Source organism: Cornus florida, unplaced genomic scaffold (genome assembly GCF_030987335.1).
Source record: "Cornus florida cultivar Cherokee Brave unplaced genomic scaffold, ASM3098733v1 CherokeeBrave_3.0.0_Hap2_Chr02, whole genome shotgun sequence".
Lineage (NCBI taxonomy): Eukaryota > Viridiplantae > Streptophyta > Magnoliopsida > Cornales > Cornaceae > Cornus > Cornus florida.
In genome coordinates this window covers 23,198,741-23,211,917 of record NW_026775572.1, presented here as the reverse complement: position 1 = coordinate 23,211,917, position 13,177 = coordinate 23,198,741, and the positions used below count along the sequence as shown (strand labels likewise).

The 13,177-nt window shown below is 33.0% G+C and overlaps 1 protein-coding gene across 8 annotated transcripts; it reads left to right on the top strand.

Moving 5' to 3' along the window:
- The first annotated feature begins 426 nt into the window (after positions 1-426).
- On the top strand, positions 427-10,195 carry LOC132294262 (myb family transcription factor IPN2-like). Of its 8 annotated transcripts, none has more exons than XM_059792053.1 (6): positions 431-598; positions 5,423-5,513; positions 7,869-7,945; positions 8,505-8,592; positions 8,690-8,732; positions 9,840-10,192. In XM_059792053.1, exons 1-6 carry the CDS (start codon positions 559-561, stop codon positions 9,939-9,941), a joined length of 441 nt encoding a protein of 146 aa, XP_059648036.1. In that variant the 5' UTR covers positions 431-558; the 3' UTR covers positions 9,942-10,192. The 8 variants fall into 8 exon arrangements, with proteins under 8 accessions (XP_059648035.1, XP_059648039.1, XP_059648036.1 ...); XM_059792055.1 differs by lacking the exon at positions 5,423-5,513 and adding an exon at positions 8,048-8,102 and having other exon boundaries at positions 432-598; positions 9,840-10,176; XM_059792054.1 differs by lacking the exons at positions 431-598; positions 5,423-5,513 and adding exons at positions 599-737; positions 8,048-8,102 and having other exon boundaries at positions 9,840-10,184.
- Positions 10,196-13,177: the final 2,982 nt, after the last annotated feature.

Below are 13,177 nucleotides of genomic sequence, written 5' to 3'. Positions count from 1 at the left end.
CATTTATATAAATATTTAATTTACATACTAAAAACAAATTTAATTTATAAACTTTAAAATAAAAAAATTTACAAACAATACATTTACATATATAATAAAACATGTAATATGTAATTACGTAAATTGAAAAAATATGTAATTAAATATCAGGCATTTTTTTATAAAAAAAATTGACAGATTAGAAATTTCTTGAATTACAAATTACAAAGTTAATCAAATATAATTGTGTAAAACCAAAATTTCAAATTTACACATAATTTTAAATTTTACAAAATCAATTTCCACATCAATATAAATTAAACTAAATTAAAAAAAAATTGGAAAATTAAAAATCTAAACACTTAATTATAATTTAATATTTTCATGTTCAATACATTTGATTTTAATTTATAAATTAGTAACTTACAAATATGCCCCAAATTTGCATAATACACGCAACACATGGACAAAAAGAGAGCAAGAAACAGAGATCCAAATCCAAACCCCACTCTCTCTATAATCCCCCCAAAAATAAAAATTTGGAATTCAGGCTAATGGGTTTCGACATCCAACTCTTCCATGCCGACTTCGATGGATTTTTGGTCATTCCTCGTTCCAGGTCAGTCCTCTCCGTCTTCAACGTCAAGTACACTGCCATGTTTTAAATTCTTGATCAATTGTACTAGATGTATACATATGAGCGATGATGAACAATAATTTGAAGATGAGGACGGATGCTCTCTCCATCTTTCTTGAAGGTTTGTGGTTTCTCTTTCTATCAATTGTATTATATATATATATATATATATATATATATATATATATAATGGCAATATATCTATCAATTGTGTATATGATGAAGATTAGGGTTTCACATGGAGTGGTAGGGGTTTAAATTCGTGTTAGTGTGACATAGATATTCAGTTATATGGGTGGACACGAATACTTGTGTTAAAAAACTTAGACACTAACACCATAAGTTAATATTACTCCCATCTCTAGAATGCAGCTCCTACGCTCTCGTAATAGCATCACTATTGGAAGAACCTGTTACACCAAAATATGTCGTCCATACAACAACAACTACACCTGAAACCCAAGCCAATTTGCAAGGATTCATTTACTCCATCACAAACACAAAGTCTTTACGGAGCCATTAGTCTAAAACAGTTGAAAATGTTTGGAATATATAAAATTTTAGTGAGTTATTAATTTAAATTATATTCGTAACACATTTGGAGAAATGCATCCAGTATCTCCTATGGGTCTGATTTAAAATTCGCAACATGTAAATTAGACATACCAGAATTTTTTTTATTTATTTCCTATAACTAGTGAATTACTATTATATCAATTTTATGACAAAATAAAATGTTCACTTGTCTTTTATTCGTTTTCAATATATTTCTAGACATTATGAAATGTTTCTATCCTTTACTTTTATCCGTTGTTGTCTTTTTTTTTTCCTTTTCTTATGCTTTAAGACAATATAAAAATGATAATACTTGCCCACTCACAAGTGAGTAGTGAGTTCTTACTTACCACCAATTTGGCAAAAAATGAAGTGACAAGTCATCTTTTTAATATAAATAAATAAAAAATAAAAAATTTGGAAGGGTATCGGGTTAATCTTAATAATAAACCGAATTTAAATTAAATCCCTAAGTAGTACACAGTCTTTTTACAAGCCATGATAACCATTCTAGTCATCCATAGAAACAATTGCTGAGAATTTATACAGTATACATTCATAATATTTGTGTGTGTATATATATATACACATATAACAAGCCTATGGAATTGGAAACATTAGAAAGAACTTGTTGTTTAACCCAAGGGGAGAGGCTGTGATGTATGAGACTATCCAATCATAGAATACAAATGGGTCGTAAACAAGTTGAGAAGGAAACAGAAGCAATAGAAACAACAAGAAATGGGTATGTATGAGGGCATTGGATTGGATAAATTCGCTGCACGACAGGTGTGTTCTGATTCTTCTCTCTGTTTATTAATTCTTCGATTTTTATTTATTTGAGTATTTTTGTGCTTATGAATGTCAAATTATCAATCAACCGAGAAAGAAAGAAAGGGTATTTGGGGAGTGAATTAGGGAACCACGAATATTTGCAGGTGGTTCATTGTCAGCTACAGTAGTGTAAGAGGGGGAGTGAATTAGGGACGTAATTTGGATCCAATTTGTTGTTGGTTTAACCCTGTACTCTTTCAAATCTTTTATTCTTTATTTCTATATATACTACAAAGACACTTGTCATTTTATCTTTATCTCACATCAAATTTGCTAGTAGGCAAATATTGTTCATATAAAAATTATTATTTTCACTGAAGTTGTTTTGTGTTTATATGGTTTCTAGGGAAAGAATTTTAAAAAAAAGCCACTACAAATTGAACCAATAAAAACAGCAGAATTCCTACAATTAGTTCTTTTAACCAGGATCAAAGTACATTCACAAATAAATACATATATAATAACATGAACAATACATACCTCCTCACGCACGAGAAAGAACTTTTCTCACAATTGACAGGAATTGTTCTAATAATAAAACTAATGACAGGAAAATTATATTAGAGGCTTTCTTCATGTAGAGGTGTAGTGGTAGGATTCACCATGATTTGTTTCTTCTGTTTTGGTGCCACAGACATGAATGCCCTAATAGCAGGCTTAACCTTCTCAACCATCTTGACCATAATGAAGAAAACCAACCTATAGAGAACCAACATCCCAAACAAAATGGCAAGGTCAATCCACTTGGAGTAACCTGTTTCCACTTGAAATGTCTTTCTCAGAATATATTCGCCAGTGATGGTATGTGTTGCTCTGCCTTCACTAGTATGAAATTTGAGTCCTTCAAACTCATTTTTGTACAATCCTTGATATGTATACTTGTGGTAGGCAATGTAGTATATAGGGTATCTCCAGAATATGTTCGGAAGATCATTTGGTAACCTAAAAAACCCTCCACCTAATATCAGTAGCCCTTCTAACCTTGCACCAGTTATTATGCCCATTAGGAAATTGGGCACTACACTTGCCACGATCATCATTAGGCTCTCAACCAACATCATACAAGCGAAAAACACCAAAGTAAAGTACGTGAATTGTTCGTATCCTCTTTGAAGTCTTGTGAGGAAATAAGCAATTGATCCGGGAATCAGTGATATAAGCAACAATTATGGCACAGAAGAAAGTGTGTTGCCAATAGCAAATGCACCCGAACCATAGTACCCATTTAATCTTTCTCGTTCAAATACCTGCAGGTTATTATCAAATAGCTTTTAGGCATTGCATTCAACTAGTTTGAAGCATTTCACTAAGAAACTAAAAGTTTTTAGGATTGAAGAATTATGATGATTTTACCTTCATATCCTCCACAAATGAAGGGAATCCACCAATTGCCATGAATGTTAAGAGTGAGGCACAAACCATAAGCATTGCACCTCTAGCCTGAAACAATGGGAACCGTATACAATGATTAATTTAGGTTTATGTTAAAGTACAATTAATGATCAAATTACATCGTGATCATCTCATGTTCTTACCTGTAGTGAAGCATAACTTGAGCCAACATTGTAGTAGATTGTGCCAAGACATAAGGCTATTATGACATAGATACCAAGTCGCAGCCAGTAGTAGCCAAGATCACGATACATGTTCACGAAAGACCTTCTCGTGAGAACGAGACATTGGGTAAGGAAATTAGCATGGCTTCTTTTCATCAAAGCTCCACCTCCCTGAAAATGCACTTATATATACTATCATTCTATGGCAGTGGTATGTACACTTGAACCTGAGCAATGTTTGATTAATTTAGTTATGTAATTGTCTATGTATTTGACAATTTGAAAGAAGTAATAATATCCTATGATCAGTGAATTGTTTGCTGACCAGTTTGCATATTTCAGCTACCTGCCTTCGAACTTCTGGAAAACTATTAGATGATTTATACGAGTTTATAAGAGCAATAATTGCTTCCTCTCTGCATATGTTTCCTGCTGAACCTTGTTCAATTTCCTGTATCAACGATAACTAACAATTTATCAAAATTCTTGGTCATTGAAGCTTTAAACTTAAATAATTTAGTATTAAGACTTGTTAAATTGTGCTAAGAAAATACAAAATATATAATTACCTCATCAAAATCCTTGTTGATTGTTTTAAGAAAGTGATCAGCATGGTTCACAAGGGTCGGGCAAGGGAAGCCATTCAATGCAAGAAACTACATCATGAAGAATGCAAGTGTGATTAATTAGTTGCATATATATATATATATATGCAAATTATACAGTACTGCATTGGACAGTCTAGATAATTTCACACACTACTGTGTGTGAAACGATTATAACACGCCTGCGTGTTGTACAGCAGAGGATCTTGACTCAGCTACTAAAAGCTTACAATTACCTCATTTGCCTCGCTAGCAGTGCCAAAGTATACGGTTCTGCCTGAAGAAAGAAGACACAGATTGTGGAAGAGTGCGAAGATTTCGGTGCTTGGCTGATGAATGGAAGTGATGACAGTCCTTCCATCCTTCCGATCGAGCTCTGCAATTCGTTTCATGACATAGTATGACGCGGCGTTGTCAAGGCCACTTGTTGGTTCATCAAGGAAGAGAAGCTTTGGGCGTGTTAGGATCTCTTTGCATATGCTAACTCTCCTCTTTTGTCCACCATTAATGCCCTTAGCACCCCATCCTCCAATCCTTGTGTTCACACAGTCCTACAAGCCCATCTCTTTAATGGTCATTTCTGCCCTCTCCCTCTTCTCAGATTCGGACATGGAATTTGTTAGTTGGAGCTGAGCAGAGTAGTAAACTGCTTCTCTAACCGTTAGGGTTGTTATTAAAGTATCATCTTGTGTTACATAAGCCTATTTGGGTAAAAAAAAAAAAAAAAATTCAGTATAAATAAGTAGTCTAGACATGTAGGGCTGGAAATGAAACGAGTTGATGAAGACTGACTGGAATTCATTCGTTAACTAAACAAGTTTTTTAGCTCCATTAGTAAAACAGCCGATCTGAACATTCATAAATATAGGTTTGTTGTATATAATTATGAACTTTTTGAGCTAATGACAATCCCAAACTGAATGACAAACAAACGGGTCTGAGCTTGAATAGACTGAAACTTGACTCGACTTGATTCATTTACAACTCTATGAAGATATTTATAACCATATTGATTACTCTTTAGGGTCTATAGATGAATCAAGAAAATGTAATTATCTTAATCATTTTCCTTACCGAGGTTCCGTAAGCCAATGCTTGTTTGCAACCATTAATCAAAATCTGGCCGGCTTGTCTTGTGTTTGAGTCTAATCTCCCTGCAATATGAGTTAAAGTTATGGTGCTATTTACCATAGGATCATCAACTAACTGCCATACTTATCTAAAAATAGCTCATAATTTAATTTATTTTTTGTTAGGTAAATACTTTCACAACTACAGATGCACGGTCTGGGACTCAACCCCTCACTTCCTCAAAAGGGAGGAGTGTTATACCGCTCTAATGAACAGGTAAAAATAACTCATAATTTAATTCATTTTTTATTAGGTAAATACTCACACGTCTACACATGCACGGTATGGACTCAACCCTTTACTTTTTTCAAAAGAGAAGAGAGGTTATACCAGCTAGTCTAATGAACGTGTAAAAATAGCTCATAATCGGTAGATTTTATATATTTTTATCAAATACACATCATATGATTGTTTATAAGTCTCTTTCACTTTCCTTTCTATTCAAAGTAACAAGAAAAACAGGTCATTGGAAAAGGAAAACTAGACATAAAATTCAACAATAGACTAATCATTCTCGGATCATTAAATTTTTTGCTTCTGTATCATGTATATTTGTGGCCATCATTTGGCAGGTAGGTGAAGAGCTCAATAAATTATTTCGAAGCTCAATAATAAGTCAAGTAAAAAAAACACAATGTATGAGTAAGAGAGAACATTGAGGAATTTGAATTTAAAATTGATCAACAATACTTGCTTCAATTCTCCTTTTTACACTTAGGTTCTCTTTGTTTCAATATAAAATATTTTTTTCAAAAAATATTAATTTTTTTCAGATAAAATATATATATTTTAATTGTTTTAGTTTTTAGTGTTTAGCTATGGTCTCGATCCGTGTAAGATTACTTGTTGAAAATTATGAGTAAGTTATTTTTTTTAGATTTTAATTTTTTTTATAGTACATATTTTACGACAACCAAACATCAAAAAATTAAAAAATATTTTAGATCCAAACAAATGAAGCCTTAATGTATCACTAATTTCCTTAACATACAGCATGTCTCTAATGTTAAATATCATCCAGTGTGCAAAGTGCTACTTTCACATAAGAAATATTTTTTTTTGTTGATTTGAACTTGTCACATTCCGATCACAATAAAGCAATTCACATATATATATTTGTAATAGTACTAATGAGAGAAGAGATATGCGAAGATACACTACAAGAAAAACAGTTTTTTACCACGCCCTTTCTACCACAGTTTTAAAAAAAAACTGTCGTAGAAGACCCTTTCTACCACGGTTAATGAAAAACCGTGGTAGAAGAAAGTCTATTCTTTTACCACGGTTATAAAATAACCGTGGTAGAAAGTGAATTATTTTTAATGTAATTTAGGTAGGTCTTTGTACCACGGTTATTTTAAAATCGTGGTAGAAACGGAATTATTTTTACTATAATTTAGGCGGGTCTTATTCCCGCTAGTTTAATTAAAAAATAAATAAAAAATAAAAAATAAAATCATGTATACAATCCACACAGAAATATCACACAGAACATATCGATCTGTACACGGCGCAGCTTAGACAAAAAAGTGTCTCTCTCCATCAAAACCCTCTTTCTCTCCAAGCCACCGATCGAAGCCCCTAACGATGATGAAGCACTACTGCCTCATTTATAAACCTTAAGAGGCTACTCTCGCCTCTCATTCACTCTCTCGCTCTACAAAACACTCTCTATCTCCTCCTGAGGTCGGCCAGCGAGAGAGCTTTCTGAGTCTTCGATTCTTCTTCGTCTGCGAAAGGTCGGTTCTCTCTGTTCCTCTTTCTCAGCATCTCCTAGGGTTTCTATAGATTTTTGTATTATTCTTTATTTGAATCTGAAAAGTTTTTTTGTTCCTATGACTGTGTATAGTAATTGTTGAAATATATTATATATATGTACAGATCTGTTGTTTTGAGCTGATTTGTGCATCTGTAATGTTATTTTTGTACGATTAGATTCATCTGTGCAGTGGATATGTATTTTTCTTTTCAGATGCACTAGTACCGGTAGATGATTTTGGATATTCTGTTATGTATTGAATTAGGCTTTGGTTGACCTAGTAGATTTGTATGTGTGTTTTAAGTTCACATGTATATTCGCTTGACATGCTTTTGATGCGATTTCAAATTTTGATGTGGTTAGGAAGATATTTGTTTGCTTGTGTAGCGACTGGAATTTGATAAATTTGTTCCGATAGTTTAATTGTGTATTGGGAGTGAGTTTTAGGTATCTAATCTGTAGATCGCTAGTTTGCTGCTTTTGTCTAATCATCATCAATTTATTCTTGCTGCTTTTGTCTAATCATCATCATTTTCCCATAGAGAAATTGAGAATCATCTCCAAACCTATTTAATTCTAAGGTTTTGAGGATCAAATTCTTAAATCTAGTTTGATCCTTGACTAATAATCTTAGCAATAAAAGTGTTGTTTCAGCAATTCAACAATATATATAGTACTTCAATGCATTTTTATGTTTTGCAATGTGTGTTTGCGCGAGCAAAACTGTATCAAAATTTTTTTTTTTAATTTATGTTGACCATATATTTAATTGGTAGCTTGATGTTTCTCACATTTTTGCAATACCTTTGCAGGGGCCACACCAAAGGCTATCTTGCAGATAATGAATATGAGGGGACTGACTCTTTACCACTTGAAGAGTCACTTGCAGGTTTATTATTTGACTATTTTAATCCAATTTTTAAGAGTACTTCAAATTGAAAGTGAGGATTTAATAGGCCACACCAATGCGTTCATGACCTATGTTTGGCAGAAGTTCAGACTTGGTAAGCCTGTGGGGAAGCTGTGGAAGGTGTCACTCAAAGATGGTAGGTTTTTGTTTAACCCCACACTTCCTCTACATGCTTGTTCCAATTATGCAAAATATTAGGAAAATATTTTTAATAAATGCTTTCTACTGCATGTTTTAGAATTTTAAAACAATGTTGAAAGTATGTTCATTAAGATTACTTTAAACAATGTTGCAGTTGGACAATCAAATTCTAATAAGGAAAAGAAAAAATACTACTAGAAATGCTATGGAGGACATGGATTCCTTAGTTTGAAGAGATTATATGAGGCAAATTTCTATATTTGTTCTGAAAATTTTAATTAGTAAAAAGCAGTATTGCCGTGCAGTGAAGTTGAAACTTATGTTCTTCTTTCATCATTAATGTATATCAGATGAGTAAACTTCAACTCATGTTTAAGCTGAACATTTTTCTGCCCAGGCTACAAAAAGAAAACCACCTCTGCTGGACCAGTCTTGGAGGGCTCAGGATCTTCCGGGAGCTCAGTGCCATCAACGATTATGAATGAGTAAGATATATAGAAGTTACTTAATTATCTGTTTGGTTTACATATTCCATTTTGTACAATTATCATTAAGCTAACATTTCCAACCTTTTTTCTTTAGGTCTCCATCAGAAAATGAAAGAAAGATGCATGAGAAAACCGAGGTAATTTCCCCTTTCTAGATTTTAACACAGCTATATATGTTCAGTTAAATTAGAAGGAATTACTTTGAATCCATTTAAAGCACCTGATTAGTATATACCATTTGAATTTCTTTGGCAGTAATAAGGAATGCTCAAGAAATAACATTTCTCCTACTACAGTAATATATTGTAAGAGTTGAGTACAAAAAAATGGATCAACCACTTGATTCTGTACATATTAGTAAAAATTCCATTAGGCCAGCTAGATTTGGACCATTTGATTTGAACATTTTTTCCCCTTTTTGTAGCATTTTTTTTTCCTTGTTTTTGGTAGGTGCCCCAAAACCCAATGAGAATTCCGGAATACCTAGAAGAATCAATTCCAATATTACTTAAGAGGGGAATTCACATGCTTAAGAAAAGGCCTTGGGAATGTTCAAGGCTGTTGAAGCCTACCCCTTGGCAAATCCTGATGCCTACAACTAATGCTGCTAAGAGTGTATATTGAGATATATATGGTCTGATGATTAAAGTGCCTTTTCTTTTTTCTTTTTCTTTTTTATTGCTTTCAATATGTTTTTTCACCCAGTCAAAAACTGCTTTTGGCTTTTGATTGTCTGGTTGCTTGTACGGTTGGATTTGATAAAAGAGTACTATTCCAATAAATACAAATGTTTATGGTTAATGAGCTATTTGTTTTGGAATATGGAGGTGCTGTAAATGAATCTGCAAGCTTCTAATTGAGTCTTCCTATCATTTCTATCTGCATCAATAAAACAAAATAAAAAAATTTGGGCTCTTGGCATGATCACCTGTTTGGGCCGCAACTAAATTCAGTTCTGCCAATTCATTTTGCAGCATTAAGAAGTTCAAATCACTAATAACTAATCAGTTGAAATCAGATTGAAAATTCTGAAACCAGGAATGTTGATGTACACTCTTCAGTCAGTTGCTCTTAGGCAGTTGGTGATGAGTGGAACTCCAAGGTGCTTTACAAGGAGAGTACCTAAGCCATTTCCTAGTAGCTTTCAATGTACCTTTATTATAATGCTTGCTTTGCTTGGTTTAATTTTGGCAACTTTACAATTTGCTTTACATTCTCTTACTTCAACTATTACATCTTTGTAGGTCAAAGCTAGGATTGCGGTTGCCGTTACTTTTTTTGTTGCCGCTATATATTTTGTATGGCTCATGAAGAAGTTGCATATATGGAAGAGAGAGACTTCATAAAGTAAGAAGATATAAAGAATGTTTGTTTTATTTTGGTTAAGTAAAGATGTAAGGTGTGGTTCATGTATTTCTCTGAAATTTGTTGTATATGGTTAATTTTTGTATAAAACCATGATTTGGAATTGGTTATATATATATATATATATATATATATATATATGATGTTATTGGCCAGTTGTAAGTTATTTTAGTTATGATGCTATTTTTTTATTTATTTAGGGTTTGTTTCTGGGGTCCTTGCAAGGCTAGTAGTAGGGGAAAAAAAAGGCCTCATAGGGGCTACATTACTTTTTTAAAAAAAATTATACACTCTTTTTACCATGGTGCGGAATTGTGGTAGAAAATCTCTACTTACTACCACGGCTGTTTCCACCACGGTTCAAAACCGTGGTAGAAAACGTTTTCCACCGTGCTAAAAAGTCATTTTTCTTGTAGTGATATATATATATACCAGCCAAGGCATCAAGAAGTGTTGATTTGCCACAGCCGGAAGGACCCATGATAGCCAAGACCTCCCCGGGGCGAGCGTAGCCGGGGGGACCTTGAAGGATGGATCTACTGCTATTTCTTCCATCTGCAACCGTAACCCACAGGTCCTCCCATGTCAAGAAAACCCCACCATCCTCCATATTGGTTTCAACTCTAGGGTTTTGCACTAAAACAGTACTTCTACTTTCTACCTCTAGTGGGTTCCTCCTAATTTCTGAGCTAGTTTTCATAGATCTTGAGCTCATGCACTGTAGTTCACAGTTGCTAACATAAGCATTATGCATGGTGATGTATATTTACTAATATATATAGACTTACAATACAATATATATATATATATATATATATATATTGGGAAGGTTATATATAGACTTTTTAAGTGTAAATGAAAATATATGAAGTTGGACATGTGAATGAAGGTGAGGCAAGAGAAAAGTGTGTTTGACACCTGACAAGTAATTAAAGTGACGGGGATAGGAAACTAATCATGTGAGAATTTATTATGGTGTAGGATGATTGGTTTCCATCACTAAGGCCATTTGTATCAGTCTCTCCGAATTTTAACTCTTTAAAAATGTTACATCAATTTTTTTAAGAGCCACGTTAGCACCTTTCGCTCATCATGTAAGAACTTATTATGGTGTCGAATGATTGGTTTCCATCACTAAGGCCATCTGCACCAGCCTCTCCAGATTTTGACTCTCTAAAAACACATCAATTTTTCTAAGAGCCACGTCAGCAATTTTCGCTCTCCAAAAACATGTACTCCATCAGGCTCTCCAAATTTTCGCTCTCCAAAAAAAATTTATAATAATAAATTAAAATTAATTATTATTATTATTTTTTAACTTTTCCTAAACGGTTATATTTAAAACGGTTTTATTTTTTACAACGGTAATATTTTTCAATCAAACAATATTTTTACAAATTATTAAAAAAAACTACGATTGATATTATAACTTTGAACAATACATTATCCATTATGGATTAAAAAAAACAAATTAAACAAAACAATTAAAAATAACTTAAACAATACAATATCCTAAATTGGAATAAGAAAATAAATAGACCAAGGATTACAAAATCGGGAACTTTGGGGCGGACCGTGTATTCAAAGATGCCAATATCTCATTTTGTCGTGCAATAATCCAAGCTTTCCCCACTTCTATTGGTGTCGAATTTAGATCTGTTAACATGAGCTCATTCTCTTCGAGTCTCTGTTTATCTAGAATCTCTAGCTGCTTCGTCTTCTCTTTCTCCATTTTTCTTACCTTTTGTACCACTTGGGCATCCTGCATTTTCTCCTAACGACTCTCAAAACGGCTAGTGATATTATTAAATTTCAAAACGAATGAAGTTTGTAATTCATTCGCTGAATTAATTTTTGCTCGACATTGCTTTGCCGCTTTTCTTCCTGCTGGTCTTTGTAGTTGCTGATATTCTTCCACACCAGGTGAATCATTTTTCCCTATGTGTGGTGATTCTTCAGTTGAAGCTCCATCTGTCGTGGCTGCATAACTTGACGGAGTAGATGGTAATGAGTACCCAACAGACTCATTAATGTCAAAGTCAAATCTAGTCCTCTTCTTCGACTCTTTTTTCTTTTTTCCTTTTTCTACTTGTTTGGCATAATGTGAATGCCATTTATTGTTATGCTTCAAGATCTCCTAGCAACTTTCTAACTTAAATTCAGCACCTGTTTGGCTACGAAACAGGTCTTTAGTTGCTATCATCTACACGAAAAAATTAACAAAAAATTAAAAGCCGACTATTTAAAATATTTAATAGTTATATTTAAATAATAAATAACTCATCATATCATCATTGCTGAAGCTGCTAGGACGATTCATTTCCATGGTAGTCATGCAGCTGGAAAATTTGCTGATTTTTTGTTGGATCACTGATCAATGATTCATTAAACCTCCATCATTTCGCTCAGTTGGAACACCAATATGTTGTTTATATTGTTCCAGAATTTGCTCCCATAACTTCTTCTTATTTTGGTCTGCCCCCGCAATCGCATTAGAGGTAATGGACATTCACGCCCAACATAAAGCCTCATTTTCAGCCTTGGTCCAATTATTAAGTCGAATAGCCGGTTGTTTTGGCAGGGGTTTTGAGTTACTTGATTGTGGAACACTAATACCACAATCATAATGAGAAGTTTGGAATGGTTGATAAGAAGGTTGGGATGGTTGCTGATAAGGAAATTGAGAATCTCCTCCATAATAATTGATATTGTCTTTGGAAAATGGCAAAAACTTATAATTTGATGGGTTGAATTGGGTGTTGTAATAAAATGGATGTTAGGGACCCATAGAATTGAAATGACTTTGAAAATAATAGCTAAGATTGAGAAAATAGAAGAAGAAATAAGTTGAACGGTAGATAATAGAGATTTTAAAATTTTTAATTAATTTTTTTTTTTTTTGAATAAAGTTAAAAAAATTTGAATTTTTAAACTTTTTTTTAAAATTATAGCCGTTAAAGCACTGTTTGTGTTAGCCAAACAGTGCCTACACATTTAAAATTTAAAGCAAAATTTTTTTTAAAAAAACCAAATTTTAAGGGGAAAAAAAAAAAGGCTTTTTAATTTTTTTTTGGCCCCAAAAAATTTTTTTTTTTGGACAAACAATGCCTAAATAATATATTTTTTATTTAATGAATTTTATTTTATTTTTTCCCAAAAAATAGAGCCTAAATAACCTATTTTTAGGTTTTTTCAAAAAAAAAAAAAAAAATCTGCC

Excerpts from the sequence above, each read along its gene's own strand:
- LOC132294262 (XM_059792050.1), top strand. The coding sequence starts at position 5,341 with ATGGTGCTATTTACCATAGGATCATCAACTAACTGCCATACTTATCTA. Across the intron at positions 8,593-8,689 it reads CCATCAACGATTATGAATGA|GTCTCCATCAGAAAATGAAA; the intron begins GTAAGATATATA and ends TTTTTTCTTTAG. Across the intron at positions 8,733-9,839 it reads AGATGCATGAGAAAACCGAG|GTCAAAGCTAGGATTGCGGT; the intron begins GTAATTTCCCCT and ends ACATCTTTGTAG.